This window comes from Parasteatoda tepidariorum, chromosome 2 (assembly GCF_982258835.1).
Source record: "Parasteatoda tepidariorum strain Cologne lab strain chromosome 2, Ptep-v5.0, whole genome shotgun sequence".
Taxonomy (NCBI): Eukaryota; Metazoa; Arthropoda; class Arachnida; order Araneae; family Theridiidae; genus Parasteatoda; species Parasteatoda tepidariorum.
The window spans coordinates 77,879,447-77,901,963 of NC_141756.1; the positions used below are offsets into that span (position 1 = coordinate 77,879,447).

Here is a 22,517-nt window from a genome sequence, read left to right on the forward strand (position 1 = left end):
GGTCACACATCTGAAACGCGATGGAGCGCTAGAATACAAGCGGTTATCGTTATCATCTATGGGCTAGAGAATATAAAAGAGCTAATAGAAAAGTTAGCAGAGCACACTACCACTACAAGTGACAACAGAAGTGAAGCTATAATTCTGTTGCAAAATATACTAACCTTTAGTTTTATAACTTTACTTCATTTCTGGTATGAAATCTTAAGAAGGATTGATCGTGTGCAGCTCAGATTACAAGATCCTAGAATGAATTTTAGAGAAGTATTCCATGATCTTGAATCTTCAGCGACTGAACTAGCCGAAATTTGAGACAAGCTCTGTAAAGAGGTGATAGAAAAAGCAGAGTCTCTTTGTGAAAAATGGGATATGGATACAACAATACGTGCCTGGAGAATTGGCTATGGTGGTCTTTCCGCAGAAAGTGAAATTTCTCGCGTTATGAAAAGCACTCTTGATCGTCTCCAACAAGAAATGTGTACACGATTAAGTGACCTTAATTTCAAATTTGGATTTCTACTAGACGTTGAAAATTTATTAAACAAGGATAATGTTGATAACAACCTCGAAAATTTTTTAAAAATCTGGGTGAATTTTATAATACAGATTTCAATGTAATAGAACTTTTTATCAAAATATGTGACAGCAAAATGTTACTCCGCAGTAGAAAAGAAATTAAACCTAAAACTCCATTAGAATTTCTTACTTTTATAATCAATCTCGAATGAAGAAGATGTTTTTCCAAATCTGAGAGCGGCATTTCAAATACTCCTGACTATCTCAGTATCAATTGCTAGCTGCGAACGTTCATTCAGCAAATTAAAATTAATTTTGACAGATCGCCTAAGTGATCTAGCATTTTTAAGTGTGGAAAGAGAAAAATTTTAAATGATCAATTTTAGGGCCGGGATAGCCTGGTCGGTAGGGCGCTGGGCCCATATCCAAGAGATCGTGGGTTCGATCCTCGCCGGCCGAAGACTCCCCGTGTAGTAAATGGTGACTGATGCACGTTAAATCTGTCGAGTCTCAAAGTCCTCCATGTTCCCACAACAAATCAATACCTCTGGGGGTACTGATCCAGGAGTTTCCTTGTCTTCTGGATTGGTTCAAAATTACAAGGCTACGGAGTTGAACGTAAGTAGTCATAAACCCATGAAATTGGGTCGGCTGTTCAACGGTTATAAAATAAAAATAAAATGATCAATTTTGTTGATATTATCGATACATTTGCTTCATCAAAAGCACGGAAAATTTAGACATAGTAATAGTTTTATTAATGTATTATAATCATATGATTATTAAATATATGTATCTCCTTAGAGATAATAAATATTTACTTTTTTATTGTTTGAAAACTGTGTGTTTTTAAAATATTTCTTTATAAATATGTAAAATAAATAATAGGTATCTTTTGAACTAATTCTAGATGATCATATACATTTCAAAATCTAGTCTTGCTCTCTCAACTACATTTTTTGTCTCAAATTTAAAGCCTGGCTTGAGTCTATGACTTTATTTATTAATTTGCTATAATCCAAGTCGCCTATATATAAACCATATATATTTTACATATAATATTATATGGTTTTCGAATGGGGGGGGCGCTAAAAGGGTATTGTGCCCCGGGCGCGAGTTAAGCTCGCTACGCCACTGTGCATAGACCTGCATGTCTTTCCACGTTGAACCGTGAAATCTCACGTGTATAAAGATACGTCCTAATGCTGATGTAATAGGTGATGATTTCGTGCAGCAGGACGACAACGCAACTCTGCATGGGGTTCGCATCGTGGATGTTTATCTTCAACAGCAAACAATATAACTCTTAAAGTTTCTAGCTTAACCACCGGACTGGAATCCTATCGAGCACATTTGGGCGATAGCTAGTTTCAATTCTCCTCCTCAGAACCTTGCAACTGCTTTGCAAGAACAATGGCTCGCATTTCCAACGGAACTGGTAGACCGCATAATTGAAAACAACATATATCTCTTTATCTCTTCTGTATTGCTGCTAGATTTCATCATATTCCATACTGAAGGTACTTTTTCTGTTCCAAACTGACACATCTGATTTATTCATTTCATACATATGCTAATTTCTGTACCACCATAACTGTAATACTTTTTATGTTATTTTATGCATTATTATGTGCACTATAATGTGTGCCAGTTTCATTAAATTCAATGAACAACTTTTTGAGTAATGGTCATTCGAGTGATTTTCCTTTAATTTATGTAATTTCATTACAACAACGAAGAAACACTCCGTGGTGTATCGGGTGATGAGTATTATTTTATATTTTAAGACAGTCGTTGAACAGATGGCCCAATTTTATGGGTTTACGACTACTAACGTTCAACTCCGTAGCCTTGTAATTTTGAACTCAATCCAGAAGACAAGGGAACTCCTGGTTCAAATATTGGGAGAAATTTGCCTTCGTGGAGGACTTTTTGATGGAGCTAATCCGCATTTGCGTTACATGGAGAGGAAGACCATGAGAAACTCCCACGGTTAGCCTGACGGCAAGGGGACCATGATCCGTCTACCACTGAGGATATTTCAAGTCCGCACTGTGGTCCGTGAAAGCCGGATGCTGAATTCGGATCGACTGGGATTCGAACCCGGTTCGCCGCACTGAAAGGCGAAAGCTTTATCCCCTGCGCCATCGCGGCTCCGGGTGATGAGTTTGTCAATTTTACTTTTTAAATTTTATATTTAAAAATATATAAAAATAAAACAATCGCCAACGTTACATTTTGTTCTTCTGCGCATTACCATTGCTATTTATAGAAAAAAAAATTTCAAAAATCCACTGCTAAAGAAAATCGTTTATCTAATTCCTCTTCGTATCTAAAGTAACTTGGAAAAAATTGGATAAAATTCTTTGATTTTCTTGTTGTTACTAGATTTTTACCCGTAGTTGCAATTGCTAACTAACTGGCTTGACAAAAGAAAACTTAGTAAAAACTTATAGTAAAAATTTCAAGGCCGAATTCTCTACAACCTTGAGAAAATAAGTTGGAGGAAAACGGGAAATTATTTGACGTTTCACTCGCTTGGCATCTACAGTTTTTCGAAAATTCCTTTTTGTTGGAAAATAATCGCAATCTACTCCTTTATTAAGTTTTTTTTTTTCTTTCTAAAATTGCTATATACATGTTTGGGGAGAAAGGAATATTTGAGTCCCTGAAAATTTATATATCACAAACTTATGCTCGATAGCTATATTAAGCGAATTATCTTAATATCATCAAAAAAGTTTACTGAATTTCCCCCCCCCCTTCCGTTTTCTTACCGAATACATAAAAAATATTATGGATGGTTTGTATAATTCACTAATACTAGCATTTATTGGAAGCAATTATAAAGGAATTTGTTCTATAATAAAATAACTAATCAACAAAGTTCTTAGATAAATTGATTAATGAAACAAAAGCAATTGAAAATCGAATTTTTAAAATATATCTTCAAGCTGTTCACTGAATAATATGAAATATTTTACTTTTTTTATTTATTTATTTATTGCAATCACCTGCATTACAGGAATCTTTTACTGAGGAGAATCTGGAATAATGTTACTTATTTCTATTTTAAAGGAATTTTTTTCAAGACATTTAATGGAATTGGGAATTTAATGGAATTGTTTTTGCTTTTTAACTGCAACTGAAACGTATGAAGCATATCTCACGAAAAAAGGGGGGTGGGGGTAGTTCAGTAGTAATAGCATACTGATAGCAGTTAATTACGAACGTAAGGCTCCAAGCGTTTTTCTTTTCAAGTGCAATCGTTTTCCAGTTTTGGTTCTTTTTGTAAAAAGTAGTTTCCAAGAGAACTGATGGGGAAAATTTTATGGAGCTTGTGTGGATTTTCATTACATAGGGCTAGTGTGGACGAAAACAATATTGAAAATGATAATAAGATTATTTAAAATGCATATTCATTGAAATATGCTACGCTTTTAAAATAAAGATGGATGTTAAAATTTTAACTTAAAAAAAAAAAAAAAATATGTTCAAAATGAGGCTTTGTTCAGTCTTTTTTTTAGCTATATATATATATATATATATATATATATATATATATATATATATATATATATATATATATATATATATATATATATATATATATATATATATATATATATATATATATATATATATATATATATATATATATATATATATATATATATATATATTCTTTTGGCTCTCTAATTACAAGTAAAAATACAATTAAATATTTTTTAATTATAAAAAACAGTCTAACTGTTAATTAAAAAAACATGTTAGATTATTGGAATTATATTTGTACTCAAATATAAAATCCGAAGAAAAGTAGTTTGGAAAAGAAAAAAAAACATTCATATTCAAAAATTTATCAATAACTGATTTTGTAAATTAAAGAAATATCAATGATGAAAAATTGCTTTTCAAGGATCTAGAGAACTGCGAATTTGAAAAAATATTGTTTGGAAGTGGGCAGCGTTTGTAAAATTTAAACATTGACGTAGAAAAAGACACCGGTACCTCATGCTGTATTTCATTGCCATAAATTATTAAAATGTTAAATAAAATATTTTTCACCTATTTTGATCTAAATTTATAAAAAAATAATATAAGAAAAAGTATGAAAAATATGTTTAATAAAAATTCTGCGTTATAGGGATAAACTCTGTAAGAGAATATTAGATCTGTTATTTATAAGATTATAACAAAAATTAACTCAAATCATCACCTATAAAAAAAGTCTATAAAAAAAAGTTATTAATTTTCCCCTTAAGAGAGCAGTCCCCCTTTCCTTCATGGTAGTGCCCCAATCCTCTGAAAACACAGAACACAAAATAAGCATAAAAATAGTATGTGAGATGAATAAGTTAAAAAAATTGTTTAAAATAATTTGAATTTTATGTATATTTTTAAAAAAAATACGCCAAAATAAACAAAAAATAAGCCAAATTGTTTTCTTTTTTTTCCTTCTCTTTCTCAGAAGTTACAGGAATAAACAAGCTTGAAAACACGATTAAAAATGTCATTTCCCTTTTATGTATGTACTCGTAAAACCCACACATTTTATGATAAACAAATTAACAGCCGGAAGTCGCTCATTGTCTCTGCTCTTCGAAAAAAAGGCCATTTACGCTGAATACCTTAATTTTGATAAAGTTCCTCAATAATTTGGCGCTGTCCCCTGTGAGCGTGGCGTGTATAAGTGTTACAACAAGAATCGCAGGCAGCCGTCAAAAGAGTTATTTATAGCGAGCACGTTTCCCTCTTACTGACACGGCACTAAAAAACAGGTATAAAAGTTATTTGAGCACTCCTCGTGAGTGGTTTTCGTCTTTCGCGGAAAGAAAGTGTAATTGCATTACTGCTGTGAAGAAGAAAACGATATAAATCCAAAAGATTTCATCTTCCATTTTTTTTAAAAAAAATTATTAATTTTTATTCTTTGACAGAGTATGGTATCATTTTACACGGCTTTATACCTTAGGCCAGCGATTCCCAAAAGGTGGCCTAGGTTCCATCAAACGATAACAAGGATTCCTAGAGTTAGGATATGTTCAAAGAGTAATCATATTTATATTCAATCAACAATCCATAATTTATTTAAAATTCGCTTGTTTATATGAACTTCTTTATACAAAAAGTGAATGAAAAAAGTAGCAAATTTTGAAATATATATATTTTTCAATAATATTATGTTGAATAAATTATGTAAGGAATATGCATTTATAAAAATTTCATAAATATTTCTCATCGAGCTTTTCAATTCAAAATAAAATAACCCAATTCAAGTATAATGAATTACCTTTTTCTGTAACTATTCTCATTGTTTATAGTACTTTATTAAAAACCATAATCCAGTTTATTTTAGTTGTTTTCAGTAGTAGCATTATTGCGACTATAAAGATTTTACAAGACATAAATAGGAGATGATTAAACGAAAACAAACAACAGCAAAAATGAAACGAAATTTTTCTTTCATTATTCGATATAAATGTAATTTCGTTCTAAATTCAGTTAAGATATGTAGCAGCTGTGTATTCAGACAGTTTAAGAGAAATCGGGAGCAGGTACTTCACGAGAAATTGTATTCAGACGTTCAATGCCCTTTCGAACAAATTCCGTGCATCAAAACGTTTTTCAAGTATTGCGGTAAAGATGATATACCGCACGATGCGAGAGGATAACGTAATATTCAGCTTTTATGCTTTTTGTTTTATTTTACCTCTGGTGAGAAATACCCATCAAATAACGGATTTAAGGTGCATACTATTCAAATTCGTAACCTGTCATTGTCATTTCTGACCCATCGTAAATAGTAAAATCTGCGTCCAAATTGACCACCTAACCAGTATTTGCGTTACCTGCATAGGAAGAACAATAAAGAAAACAACCCTCTCCGTTAGTTTGACGGCAATGGGATTTAAATCTATGTTCTATCTCTGAGGACTTTTAAATGGGTGTTAAAATCCAAAGCGATCGAAAACGATATAAAGGTTCAGATATTAGAACCCGATCTCGAATCTCTGTTATCCTATAACATATAAAAGTTCAGATAGGATCAGAGCTTTTATTTGTTATAGGATAACAGAGATTCGAGATCGGGTTCTGAGTCAGCTTTTACTTTATGTTTTATAACCGGCATTGAACAGCGGACCCAATTTTGAGTTTAAGACTATCAATGTTTAACTCCATAGCCTTGTAATTTTGAACCCAATCCAGAAGACAAGGGAACGCCTGGATCAAGTATTGGATGAAATTTGCCTTCGAGGAGGACTTTTTGATGGAACTATGCCGCATTTGCGTTACATGAAGAGAAAAACCACCAAAACCAAACACTATCAGTCTGACGGCAAGGGGACTCTAGCCCCGTCTACCACTGAGGATATTTTGCGTCAGCGCTGTGGTTGGTGTGAGCCGGGTGTGGATTCCATCGCTGGGATTCGAACCCGGTTCGCCTCAATGGGAGGCGAGCGTTCTATCCCCTGAGCACCCACAGCTCTGCGTTGCCTTTGACAGATGCAAGCACTCCTTTGCACGGCTTATTCATTTACAATCCAATTTTTGTAAAAACTGATGAGTTTAGTCAGAAAAGAGGGAGCAAAAATTGCTCAACTTGCTTTTCCACCCTGCGATTTTGTCTCTTTATATCCATGTTCTTATATCCATGTTTTGCACTGGAAGTCATGAAGACATTTATAAGCTATAAAGGAAAATATATGGGCTATGAAAGAAAATATATATAAGTAAATATATGGGCTATTGACGACGATCAGGGAAACATTCCTGAGGATGATTCGAAGAAAAGTAGAAGAAAGCAGAGCAGAGGGGATGGCTCCTCGCTTTGGTAGCCAGGCGACCTGAGAGCGAAGTCGAGCATTTTTAGGTAGAACAGTTAAACGAGGACCAATAACGGCTCATCCTCAGTCCCTACGCAGACTGATCAAAGTGTTCACCCACCCGCTCACTGACTGTAGTCTTGCTTGAGATCTTGACTTCGGTGTTTAACTGAGACCCTTGTCTTTTAGATCAGTCCATTACTGAACTCATCCATTTTTAAAAAATCCAAATTCATGTCAGTTGTTTCCTCCGTTTAGTACTCTTCTTCTTCTTCTTGCTTGAGCTTGTCAGATATGTGGCACCTCTGCACATGTTGCATTTTGTACCATACTCCAAGCCCAATTTTTCCTAGTTCCATTGTCTCGGGTCGCCTACTTTATTAATATAGTCTGACAGTCCCTTAATGGAATTAAGGTGAAGCTCTTTAGGATATGGATTGCCTAAGGTAGTGAGGCGCGTAAGGGCGAGGGCATCACATTCGTATAGGATGTGATGTGCTGATTCTACCGCTTCACGGCATTTCCGACATATTGGTTCTTGTTCGAAAAGTCCCAATCTATGTAGATGTTTCCTGAAATGATAATGCCCAGTGATGAAGCCTACAATTGTTTGAATCTTCAATCTTGGGAGCCGTTTAGTATTACTATTATTAGACAATCGCCAATTTCTTGAATACTTAAATTGGTAATAAATTGTATGTTTTTCCATTTCATTTTTCTTCTTCTTCAGTGGTACGAGAGCCCTGGATGGGCCCTGACCATCTCAAGAATTTTCTACAAGGCCTATTCATTTTTGGCCATGGTCTTCTAATTAATCACTCTTAAAATGACGAGATCTCTTTCTAGAAAGTCGAATCATTGGAGATTGAGTCGGCCTCTAGCTCTTGTTCCAGACAGCCTGGCCAAGAATATTTTCTCTGTTGAACGATCTTAATTAAGTTTAATAACATAACCAGCACATTTAGTTCTTTGGATTTAAATTTAATAAATGTTAGACGATCTTAATTAAATTTAATAACATAACCAGCACATTTAGTTCTTTGGATTTAAATGTAAGACGATCTTAATTAAATTTAATAACATAACTAGCACATTTACTTCTTTGGATTTAAATTTAATAAATGTCAGACGATCATAATTAAATTTAATAACATAGCCAGCACATTTCGTTCCTTGGATTTAAATTTAATAAATGTCAGACGATCTTAATTAAATTTAATAACATAACCAGAACATTTAGTTCTTTGGATTTAAATTTAATAAATGTTAGACGATATTAATTAAATTTAATAACATAACCAGCACATTTAGTTCTTTGGATTTAAATTTAATAAATGTTAGATGATATTAATTAAATTTAATAACATAACCAGCACATTTCGTTTTTTGGATTTAAATTTAATAAATGTTAGACGATCTTAATTAAATTTAATAACATAGCCAGCACATTTCGTTCTTTGGATTTAAATTTAATAAAGGTCAGACGATCTTAATTAAATTTAATAACATAACCAGCACATTTAGTTCTTTGGATTTAAATTTAATAAATGTTAGACGATATTAATTAAATTTAATAACATAACCAGCACATTTAGTTCTTTGGATTTAAATTTAATTTACAATGATTTCAGATACAATTATGTATAAATAGTTCTAAGAAATGTACAAAATCTGATAAGCATGCACGCACTGTAATTAAGTGCAGACAAAATTTAAATATATATTATATACTCTAATATGATATATAATGTGGAACAAGGACAACGAATTGGCGTATATAACTATGCTACGGGTTGGCAAAAAAAAAAAAAAAAAAAAAGCAAAAAAAAATAAATTACAAAGGCGTCTTGAAATAAAACCTTCCCTTCTTCTTTGTTTCAAAGGGCACATTTATAGAGTTGAATAAATGAATAAATACATTCACTGTGTAAATCGACTGTTACGGGCAATAAAACTAAAATACAATCATAATTATTCCTTAAATTAACGTTATATTAATCATATTTTATTAATTTTTTTATTTTTCGGAAATTAATTTTGACAATGAAAATTATTTATAAAGAATATTTACTTTAGCATTTTAAAATATATTTTTTAATAATTGATTTTTTCGATATTAATTTATCGTAAACAAAATTTGTATAAAAATTGTATGAGATAATCGGGCTATTCCTATAAGTTGTACAGTCAGAGCAAAAACTTAGAGGCCAGTAAAAAATTGTTTAATAAAAGGGATTTAAATATTATTGTATTTTCAATTTTTAACTCCCATTATTAAGAAAATTTCAACAAACAGGATTTGTTTTGTAATTTAATAATTTGGAAAGAAAAAAAGTGGTATGTACAAAATTAGCATCTCAACCTCATTAGACTAACATTAAGACTAACATAAAAAATAGCATACAAAACATTTAGAAGATGTCGTAAGAGACATTTTTCCGAATTATTTTAAATATTCTTGCTTTCATGAATAAAATTAATTTTCGACAAAGTTCGGGGTCTGTTTCATACTATTTGTCCTCGATAAAAGATTTCAAACTCTATTGATGATGTAAAATGCATCCCATCTGTTTAAACTATTATTGTTAAGTTACGTCATGAAAGTTTTCTATTAGGTTGAGATCTGGAAACTTTGCTGGCCATTTCAAAGTTTCAAACCAAGTTGCAGTTTAGCTTTAAACCTAGTTTTGGTCTAAAATGAATAATTACGTTGTCTTGCTGATGTATCCAATTTTTTTTCTGCGAGAAATTCTGCATTTGATAAAAGATGACTTGCTTGGACATTTTGGTAAGTTCGTGAGTTCAGTTTGTACAAAACAAACGTAATGTAAACCACACGATTAGAAGCAAAACATCTCCAGGTTATTACATAGCCCAGGCCCAATAGATGCTTGGAGAACATTTTTTCTTTCCTTCTTTTCTTTTTTCTTAAATCGTTCTAATAGTAATATTAAGTTCTTATGTCTTACAATTATTTTCTAAAAATGGTTTTAAAACAAATTCGTACAGTTTAAAAAAATATATTCCTCAACGCTATTCATCACTACCGTTATCCTTATTCATTTCTTTTTTAAATTATTTATCATCTGATTTCATAACATTTGACGCAGAAGTTTTTACAAAACAAATTAGTAATATTAAATATTCACTTGATACAACAATCGTTGTTAATAAAATATTAAAATCTGTATCAATATCTCTTTTTTTATTATTATTATTTTATTTCCTTTATTTATTCAGATCGTTTCATGAAATCCAATAAAAATTATTCCAAAAGAAATAAAGATTATTTATTGAATGTTTATGTCGTACAAGAAGTCTCACTTACATATTATTCCCCAAGGATATTCATCACACTGATTTTATTCATTTATTTATTTAACTTATTAATCCAGCTCTTCATAAGATCTATAAACAAGATTTTCCAAAAAAAGATTCGATAACAAATTAGTACAACGAAATATTTATTTACAACAATAACTATTATTCAGCAAAGACAGCGTATTTCGCAATGCTATTAATTAAATTGTATGTGTTTTAAAAAGGCTTATTCATAATTTTTAATAACTCACATTTAAGTTATTCTTAGAGAAAAAGAAAGAAGACGAAACGAATTAACGTTGTTAAATGATTTTTGCTTTACCACACTTCTTATGCAGCAAAAACAACATATTTAACAATGGTATTTCATCAGTATCACATGTCATTAATTCTGTTTCTATATTCATGCTCTACTAATTTATGGCACAAAAAAACAATCCAGTTAATTTATGGGACACAGCACAATAGCTGAGACAATCGATCTTGCATTTTAAGAACTTCTTTACACCTGCTCTTCTTTAAATAAAAAAACAACTCTTTATTTCAGCCCGCACACCTAGCTTTTTCTGACTCAGCAATAGGGCTAAAAAGAACAGAACAAAAGGTGTTATACTCACAGTCATCTTCTAGCTCTTCCATTCTGAATAAAAAATTCCAACTCGTCACATTTTAAGTTTGATACGTTTGCGGAAAACGACAAATAGGCTACTTATTCCACGTTCTGGCTACGAAGGTCGTTGTGTTTATGGAGCAGCTGTGTTGATCATCTGTTCGGAGATGCCTTTTTGGGAGTAGCGGGAACAAGGGAAGAGAAAAAATGAATGATTCGGTGTGTGTGTTAAAAGTTATGTAAATATTTCTTTTTCTTTGGGATTGGAGAGGTGAAAGAATTCTTTAAGGAACTCTGGGAAATGTGTTACGTTGTTGTTGGATGAGGTAGATGTCGCCACGTTTCGTTTGCTGGAGTTAAAACTAAAATTAATGTTATTTTTTGAAGTTTACGTGAGAGATGATGATGCTCAAGATTTCAACGGAAAAAAATAGCTTGCTTCAATACAATGCACATGAAATAAAACAAAAGGAAGTTTAAAATAAGGGCTCAATTATCAACTTTTAAACTAGTTTAAGTAACTTTATATATTTATCGTTATGCAATATACTAGAATTTACAGAAAATTGTTTTTCAATTCAGTTTAGATTCTTTTTATATGCCAGTGAGGGGATGTCTAATATTTTTTTAAACGATATTTTTATCAGAGGAATTCAAATTTATAAAATATCTTCACGATATTTTAAATATGAAAAAATAACAAAGCGAATAATACAATTTTTTTTTAGTCATTGAAATCAATTATTACGAATTTCCCCCCTTTTTTTTATAAAAGAAAAATTGTTTTGGAGCATAACAATAACAAACAATAAGACGAAACAAAACAGTATCGAATTTAAAGTTCTTCGGAATTAAAGCAGTAGTGCCATTTTAAAAGAACAGGTCATTTTTTTTTAAAAAAATAAATAATTTCATGATCACATTTATGTTTTATTTTTCGGAAACAAGATAACTCTATCATCTACCATCATATATTTATAATATGAATTTATGCAACGAACAATTAAACGAAACAAAACAGTATCGAATTTAAAGTTCTTCGGAATTAAAGCAGTAGTGCCATTTTAAAAGAACAGGTCATTTTTTTTAAAAAATAAATAATTTCATGATTACGTTTAGGTTTTATTTTTCGGAGACAAAGATAACTCTATCTACTATAATATATTTATTATATAAATTTATGCAACAAGATTTGAAGTCAACAGGGATTTTTTAAAGCTAAAATGTTAGAAAAATTAAAATGGGTAAATTAATCAATTTTCAAAAGTCGGAGAAAAAGACGGCTTGAATGATGAGCGTCACAGAACACCAATTTTTGAGGGGGAGTAAATCAAAATACACAGCCGAAGTACTTTTCAAAATTTATTTTATAACATGAAAATAAAAATTAAAAAAAATAAATAAATAGAATAAATAAAAAATTTAAAAACAATTCTTATATCTGCTAAACATCCACAAAAAAAGGCTAATATTTTAATTTTTCCGATTTAAATCGATCATGATTCATGGAAATGTTCTTTATTTGTCTGAAATATTGAGAGGAGCTTTTTGAAATTTTTAATTGTAGAGGAATCATTTTACCCACCCGCCAACAATGCCCATGTTTTGAATGTCAACCTCTCTTCTTTACTTTGTGCTAGTTTGCTTTAATTTTTCATACAAATAAACAAACAATAGTTTTTCTTTGATTTATCTAAGATGTTTTCAAATGTCACTTAAAAAGACATGCAATAGATAAGTTATTTTTCCAATAATATTTATGAAAGGAATTTAAGAAAATTGTTAACATTTCGGAACAAAATATTTAAAGTGACAACTATGCAAATAATGAAATAGCAAAGAATGAAGAGTTTTCAATAGTTAAATGGAATAACAATGAGTTTTTATAAAGCAAAAGATATTTTTTCAAAAAAATGAAATGCATAATGGTGTTTAAGCAACTAAAAATAAATAAAAAAATTTGCACTTCAAAAATATTTTAAACCATAATAAAGAATGTAGATAATAACAGCTATTTTTTTGCACGAAATTATCCTTGGCTAAACAAATTTTCTTATTATATCATTACAGTTAAAGAAGTTGATAAACATACATTGTAAATAAGGACCTCAATTTTCGACTTCGCGTAATATTTCTTTATCAGAAAAAACACGATTTTGTATCCGATTTCGTAAATTACATTATCGTCTTCGTAATTAATTTACATATTTCAATAGTGTCCCTTTGACACCATTAAGATGGTAACTTAATACGTGATAATGAAGGCAAAAGGTGTGCGGTGATATTTCTTTAACGGTGACTTTTTTTTTAGCTGTGATTTCTCTTTAACGGTGATTTTTCTTTAACGGTGATTTTCTTTAACGGCGATTTTCTTTAACGGTGATTTTCTTTAACGGTGATTTTCTTCAACGGCGATTTTCCTTAACGGTGATTTTCTTTATCAGTAATTTTATAATAATGAAATTTGTTTAGTCAAAAATAACTTTGAGTAAAAGGTATTTGTTGAAAATTGTTTATATTCTTTAGTGGATAAATTAGAGAGTGAAATAATTTTAAGTAAAAAATATAATTTAAACAAAAAAAATTATTGACTATCGTAAGAAGATAAAATAATAAAGGGTGAAATAATTTTGAAAAGAACCGAATTTTATTTTCTTAGTAGTTTCAAATTTAAAGTTATAGCCTCAAGTATTTTGAATGCCATTTTCGTAAATATTAACGAAAATTAAACAGGTTTTTGTAAATCAATCGAGATTAACATTATATATACATCAGTTATCCAAATATATTTTTATGAATAATAGAATTGATTTATTCAGATTCTGAATTTTTACTCTCAAATATTCTAATGTACATTTGTATTGAAGTTGCATTTTACAGAAAACCAACAAAAGTAATTATCATTAGGAAATGCTTAATGCACAGTACTTCCTACTTGGATACCATCATGCGAGCAGCAGGATTCGTAATCTTTCGGAAAAGAGAATTTTACTGAACTTGTTAAACTTAAAAAATTCACAACTTCTTAAACTTTCTAAATGAGATTCCCATGGGATAACCATCTTAATTTACTCGACCTTAATTTACCATAAAAGATACATGGATGGAAATGCCCTAGCAGCAAAATAACTTGGACCCTCATTTAATCAATATTCTTGAATCTTGGCTCAATAAGGCCGATACTTTCCCGATATTGGTCCTATATAGAATTGTTAGATTAATCTAATATTTTATATCCATTATACAGCCAATATCGGCTCTATATAGAATTATCTATTTCACCCGATATACGTTTCACCCAATATCGGCCATAATAGAGTTGTTATTGCCAAATATGAAAAGCCATTCTAGGAAAGTTATTAAAAAAATTAAGATGTCCCAATATTGGTACATTCGTGCATGTTCTTAAAAGACCTATATTGTGCCCAACTGGGGCCAAAGTAGAATTGTTACTCAATAGTATGAAAATACTCTGAATTAACCGACATTGTTTACTTAATTTCACTTCGAGCAATAAAATATTCCATACGTAGAGTGCTTAAAAGTTGAATAAAACAACTACAATTCGACAGTTATAAATCTGAAACAACTAATTACTGAAACTTTTCATTGTACCCATTCTATATCATGGTAAAAAAAATTTCTAAGTCATAATTCCAAAGCTTTCAACATTACTGGGATGATTACTATTACTTTCCACGACAAAATTACGGTAACTTCCTACGGTGAACGTGTGGAATTAAATAAAGAGTGCAGATAAGGAATAAAGAGTGCAGATAAGGATAAAGAATACAGTTATTGGGGTTGTGGAATACTAACAATAAATTTGACTAAAACAAAATGCTACTTTAATTAAAACATTTCCATGGACGTGATAGGACGAGAAAGTTACATAAAAATAATCAAACATGATCTCTGCAACAGTTCACTATGAACATATGTCGTTATGTCCAAATTAAGGAATTATTCGCACGGGTACTATCTAGTTTTTGCGAGAACTTCTTCTGACTTTAAGTGTGAGGTCATCTGTTGCTATGGAAACAAGAGTAAAACCATTTCTAATGGGAAAAAAATTAGAGAAATGACGTCTCTCCCATCCTAAACCAATGCGATACAATTAATCTTCGTAACTATGGTAACCACCAGCGTGTCAGTCTGGTATCTAGAGGATTTTTCGTGAGAGCCAAACAGTACATAATGAAGATGAAAAAGAATCTCAGAAAATGGTACTATGCAAAATGCATCGAAAATGTATTCTAAAACAATTCGGGTAGCGCTGGGTGAAGCTGCAAGTTAAAAGTAATATTAAAAATAAAAATTCTAGTTTATCAACTAGACTCACCTATGTTAACCCGAAGATGATAGTAACAGTAATAAGTGATTGAAAAACTCTGTTAATTATTTTCTCAAGGCATTGTCAAGTTGTTACTCTAGTTCCTATGTGTAACTTTGTTAGAGACTTACGACACGCGGGTAACATTCTCTATTGATTGGGACCGAAATTTACCGAAAAAGAAACGAAACCTATATTGTTTCATCGACTTAAGCTAGAGTCATTAACAAGATATTTCTAGTTGGCAGAATCTCAAAATTATATGTAAGTATTCTTCTTCTTGCCTTTAAAATAATCACAACAATTCAAAGTATCTTTTATAGGCAAATGTGATGTAAAAAAAAAATTATATATTGTGTGAAATAATTCAATTTTAAGATTTATAACAGCTCTACTTGTCCCCTTTAATCAAGTTGTTTGTGTCATTGTGTGTCAAATAAACTGTTATTTTTTTATGTTGATAAAACTTTAGTTTCCTTGCTAAAAAATTATTTTTAGAAGAACATTTGGCAAGCAGCAAACTAAAAATAAAATTATATTTTTATGTTCAAAGAGCTGAATCTGAAAACAAATTTACAACTTAGGCTAGATATAGCACAAGGACTATAAATTTATCTGTTGGACACAAAACTTAATTAAAGATTATTAATGATAACACAACCGAAAATATTCCTTCCTGTAATTAAATATTTAATATAGTTAATAATATAATTAAACTTTTATAGGTTATAACGTTTACAATTACCTTAATAAACTTTATTTATAAAGTTGGGGTGCCGCCAAAAGAAGGTTAATCAATTAGGGTTCGGTAGCAGAAAAAAAATTGGGAACCTCTGCTCTAAAACAGCGGTTCCCAAATGGTGTTCCACGAAAAGATCACAGGGGTTCTGAAAGATGAGAATTTTTATGTTTCAGTTGCGAATTTCGAAACCTTTAATGAAATTAGTATCCAATTAAAAATCCATTATTCATTTCATATCTCAGTAATTTTTTTATGAAATTATATAATTGAAATACGCGTGAAGAAAGAAATTTTAAAACAAAGCTTTTTCTAATAACAAGATATTGTATAAGATACATTTGTGAAAAATTCCATTAGTATTTCGCATCGAATAAATTTAACCAAATTCAGGAATGAAAAAATATGTTTCTCCGAAAACAGTTCTCAACGCTTATTTTCTTCCTTTTTCGTCCTTATTTTAATTGAAACCATATTTCAACTCATTTATTTTTCAGTTTATGCATGCACTAAATTCAAATTAAGAACTAGACTATAGATGTTACTCTAGACCTGTAAATTTAACAGTTTGACACATGAAACCCAATTTTAAAACTAATTTGATTGAAAAATTTAATTCATTCCCTAAATATTTTCAAAATAACTAATACAAATTTAGGTCATTACATATTTTCAAAATAATGAATAGTCTTTCGTTAGTTAATATGTTCTCAATTCCTTATGAAAATTATTCATTAAGTTTTGAGGGTTGTGTCAAAAGAAGGTCGATCATTTAGGGTTCCATAGACGAAAAAAATTGCTAATCTGAAGGACATTTTAAGCTTATATATATACAACAGAAACAAATTCATAGCCAGACTGGACAGTTAAATTTCTAATCTTTGTATAGCACAAAGATTACAAATTTAACTGTGGGACACAAAGCCTAATTTCATGAACTAAACCTAATTTAAGAAAATGGACAGTAACTAATGAAGCTGATTTTATATTTTAATATTTAAAATAAAAATAAGTACTTCATAAGAAAAATGCAACACTAATAGGATAGTGTTTCATTTTTCTTCAAATAGTGTTGCATTTTTCTTCAAAATAATCAAATGAAAACAAAAACTGTACTCACATTGTATGTTCCTTATTTTCAAAGCCAACAGATCTTCTTCGTCGTCTCCACCACGCTCCATACCATCATTCTGATTAAAAAGACAGCAGATAAAGAAAAAAAAATTGTCGTAATATATCCTTCACATGAAGTCTACGAGGACTGCTTGTCGCTCAGAATAAATTCGATGTGTTCTAGACGGAAACGAAGAGTTCCTGGAATAAGCTTTTGTGTGGCGATCATCTCTTTAACGAACCTTAATAGAACTTTAATGAAGTGATGGGCGAGGGACTATAGAAAGATGAAGGCGTGTACATGAACACCACTGGATCCTCTATTACGTTGTCAGCGGTTGACTGAAAAAGATAATTTAGTCTGTGAGATCACGTTGCATTCATAAATTGCCTCCCCGCCTTTATATTATTTAGTTTTTCATGCTTGTTTCATTCATTAAGCATTAAACGGATAGAGAAAAATAGAGGGATTACGATTATTTTGGATGGAGGGTTGTTTACTACGTTTACGTTCGCATTCTCTCTAGAGATGCATACTACAGTTCCCAAATGTTTACGACTGCGGAACCCTTAATGATCGAGTATCTTTTGGCATCCGTGGACATATTAACCAAAGAAAGAATATTAATTATTTTGATAACATTTTATCTTATATCATATATATCCATCGTTGAGCAGCCGACTCAATTTTAAGTTTACGACTACTTATGTTCAACTCCGTAGCCTTGTAATTTTGAACCAATCCAGAAGACAAGGAAACTCCTGGATCAGTACCCCCAGAGGTATTGATTTGTTATGGGAACATGGATGACTTTGCGACTTGACAGATTTAACGTGCATCAGTCACCATTTACTACTAGTTTCTTCGGCAGGTGGGGATCGAACCCACGAACTCTTGGACATGGGCCCAGCGCCCTACCGACCAGGATATGCCGGCCCATTCACAGTATTCTTACATTTTTTAAAAGTATATGACCTAAGTGGAAACCATTTTTTTCAAAATTTTATAATTGTAATTTATACTTGATCTAGGAGTTCCCTCGTCTTCTGGATTGGGTTCAAAATTACGAGGCTACGGAGTTGAACACTTATAGTCGTAATTCTAAAAGATTGGGTCGGTTGTTCAACGACGGCTATAAAGTAAAATAAAATGTAAGCAATGAATTATTTTTTCAATAATCGTTTTATCAGTAAAACTCTTAAAATAATAGGTTTTATGTCAACTGTAGTTCTGGCTTTGTTTTTGTTGCATACACTTACTAAAAATGAATAAAATAAGCTAAATTATAGTTTCCGAAAAGCGTTGAGAAATTAGTTATCAAAGAAATATAATTCGTTATTCTTGAATTTGGCCATTTTATTTTGAAACGAAAAGTTTGACGAGAAATACCGTTTAAATTTCTTATAAATGTTGCCATTTATTTTTTACTGGAATTTTATTTAAATAATTTCATAAAAATAACCAAACTATCAAAGAAATTATGATTTACTGTTTTGATATGAATATTATCACAACTTTCAAAAATCATTACTCATTTAAAAAATTTTAAACTCTCGTAACTCCTGTATCTTCCACAAAACCTAAGGTTTCGCAGAACACCATTTGGGAACCACGGAGTTATAGAAGTCTTGTGATATAATTTATGAACGAAAAAATTTACTTTCATTGTAGGATAAACCAACCAATGAAGGAACACTACCCAGTGAAGGAACATTTCATATATAGGGGAGAGTGGGGTCAATTGTAACATTTTTTACTTAACTATTTTTAACTAACAAAAAATCCCATATATTATTAGTATTAATTGACATACGAGTAAAGTAGACTATCTTCTACTAGAAAAAAAAATAAATACCTGATTTTAAATGTTATTATATTAGTTATTAACAATTTTTGACAGTCGTGCACTTGTTACAATTGTCCCCACTTACGGGGTCAATTGTAACAGTTCATAAATTCAACTAAAACATAGTTAATTATACATATTATCATAGTTGTGATATATTTTTTTATTGATCAAAATAGTAGTGATATTTTAGGAGTAAAAATAATAATGAGCAGAGACCTAAAGGGCTAAACTTTTAACTTTAAGGGGTTAAAAATTTAATTTATGCTGTGAAAGGTGACAAATAAAATAATGCACATGCAACATAATATAAATGATATAGGAAAATATTGGTGGTTCTTAAAGAGTTAAGTAATGGTTTGCAAACATAAGATTATTTATTTTCAGCTGTTACATTCGTCCCTTTACTTATTGTTACAATTGTCCCCAAGACGCCATTTCAGCTTCATTTGTTAAAAACAATGCTAGTTAATTAGCAAAACTAATCTTTTTTTTATTGAAATGTTAATTAAGGTGTCCACTTACATATTCGGTTACTAATTTTTATTTGTTTAAACAAAATTACTTTGTTACAATATAATATTCTAATACCAAAAAAAGTACTTTCGGGGCGTGAAAATATCTTTTGTGATGTAACTCTTTCAAAAGTACATGAAAATGGTTGCCATCAGGGGTGTACATGTAGATTTATTAAATACACCTTGTGCGCCACCTAGGAACCAAATCTAGAACCCGATACTCGAAATTTTTGCTCTGTTACAATCGTACCCTGTTACAATTGACCCCACTCTCCCCTATTGATTAAGAATAAGAATTTGAAAATTTTTCTTTAGATTGATTGGTAACAATAGCTTACTGCCAAACAATAGGAAGTCATCCAGCAATGTTTTGGATTACCTGGTCAAATAGACTTCCCTGGAAACATTTTTGAATTTGTTATTATCTCTGCAACACCTTGTTTCTTTGAAAAAATTATAAGGCAAGTGTTAGTATTTATATGTTTGAAGTAGAATTAATTGCATGTAATAGTTTTATTTTTCTCACTGTGAAAAAGAGAATTCAAAATATAGTTATTGAAGCTAAGTTTTTTTTTTTTTTTTTTTTTTTTAAAGCATCATAGCATAATAAAGTACTAAGATAAGGGGGTGTTTATTCACTGGATCACCAAGCGATGAAAAACCAGTGAAGGAACAAGTGTTCCATCACTAGTTTTTTTTTTCTAAGTTAATGAAAATAAAAGATGAACTTTAATTCTCTTGTACCTTTAGTGATGTTCCGCATCAAAAGTATGTTAAAAATACGAAAAACAACTTCTAACCAGTGAGGGAACAGGCATGTTCCTTTACTGGGCATAGATTTCCCAGTGAATGAGCATTATGTGTTAATATGTTGACACTTTAATTTTCAATTCATGTATACAAAAAAAAGTTAACCTTTTCCAAGTATTTATATTTTATAACTTCAAGAATAAGCTTGTTTTTAAATATTTGCATGGCTTATAAATTCATAAGGAGCATTAAAAAATAACCAAAATTAAGGGTTCCTTTACTGGGTGTTCATTCACTGGTAAGAGCTGTTCCCTCACTTGGTCTTCTTACTACTTGTTATTTAAACCTCCAAAACTTTAAAACAATATTATGTGAGTTCTCTACAATTTTTTTACATAATTTTCAATTAGTAACAAATATGTTGACACTGTCATTTAACTAAAATTACGAATTTTGAAATTAATATGATTTTTTAAAAGGCAAGCGAAGCTAAGTGTTCCTTCACTGGTTAGTTTACCCTAATTCTCTTAACATTAATCATAATTTTTCGATTTTCTAATTAAATCTTTCAGTTTAACACGATTGTAAATGAGTACACAAATATTCCAAGAGTTAGATAAATTATAATCCAAATTAATGTTTAACAATTAGAAATTTCCCGAAGTTAATATGTACTAACATACCATAAATTAACACTCTCCGCATATCCCCTAATTGCAACTATTACGAACAATTTTAAAAAGCGGAGCCCTGCTGAGAAGTCGAATTTAACAAGTGTAATTTTTGTAATATAATTCACAATTTTCAATTCGCTGATTTAATCTTTAAATTTAGAGTATTTGTAAATGAATATTCAAATAATCTCGGAAATAGCGTGGGTTCAAATTTTACAAGTTATTGTAATTTTTGTAACATGATCCATAATTTTCAATTTTCTAATTTAATCCCTAGATTTAGCATGTTTGTAAATAAATACACAAATGTACCTAGTAATAGAGAAATTATAATCCAAATTAACTATGTTTAACTATGAGAAATTCCGTGTGCGTATAAATTTTCCCCATTTCCTCTAACTGCAACAGTTCAGAACAACTTGTCAAAGTAGAACCCTTTAAGGAGACAAATGTTGCAAATTATTGTAAATTTTTTTAATATGATTCATAATTCTTCAATTCACAAGTTTCAACTTTAAATTTATCAGCTTCCATTTTTTTACTATATTCCCACATAATCCTAAATTAACACTAAAAAGATACGTTAAGCATAGTTAGTCTTTCCTCCAATTGCAACCGTTCGGAACGATTTCACAACGTGGAACCCTTAAAGAAGCTAAGTTTTAGAAAATTATGATCAAATCTCCCAGAAATGTCAAGATAAAATCTAAATCACATGATATTAAGCCAAAAAAATATTTTTAAAGTGTGTTTTCTACTTTTACTTTTTTTCATTCTCGAAACATCATTTTTGATTAGAAAATGAAAAACTAAAGAAATAAAACAAAAATAACTATATATACTTCGTTTAAAAATAAATTTGTCTCGTGACAGTAGAAATACGTATTAGATGAAAAAATTGATTAAAAAAAAAACAACCACGCAAAGAAACTTTAATCATGTTCTACGAAAAAAACATTTTTTTTGTTGATAAAAATTGCTTACTGAGTATACAGCTCATTTCTGGCAGAAATAATCGAATGCAATAAACCCAAATTAGAACAACGCAGGGACCGACACAAACAAATATGGGTCCTCTATAAACTAAATTTTCTGAGTTCCTTCCGAAATAATTTAATTAATTTGAAATTATTTGTATAGTCTTAACATTAAAAAAAGATTTTTTAAAAATATACTTTATTAATCTGAATGTTTTTTTCTAGCGTTTTTTCAATCTCATGATTTCCAGTAAACTTTGTTTCGAAATAGTGGTGGAAAAAAATCTACTAA

General features: G+C 30.4%; 1 protein-coding gene across 2 annotated transcripts in view; it reads right to left on the reverse strand.

Annotated features, from left to right (window-relative positions):
- LOC107442807 (dystrophin) overlaps nt 1-22,517 on the reverse strand; it is a 238,478-nt gene that overhangs the window by 214,084 nt on the left and 1,877 nt on the right. The window contains exon 2 of one of the 2 annotated variants that reach the window (XM_087157549.1): nt 17,467-17,801. In XM_087157549.1, coding sequence (XP_087013675.1) covers nt 17,467-17,527 — 61 coding nt within the window. In that variant the 5' untranslated portion in view covers nt 17,528-17,801. Of the gene's footprint in view, nt 1-11,281; nt 11,598-17,466; nt 17,802-22,517 lie in introns of those variants that run through there. The other variant, XM_087157551.1, reaches the window with a different exon arrangement.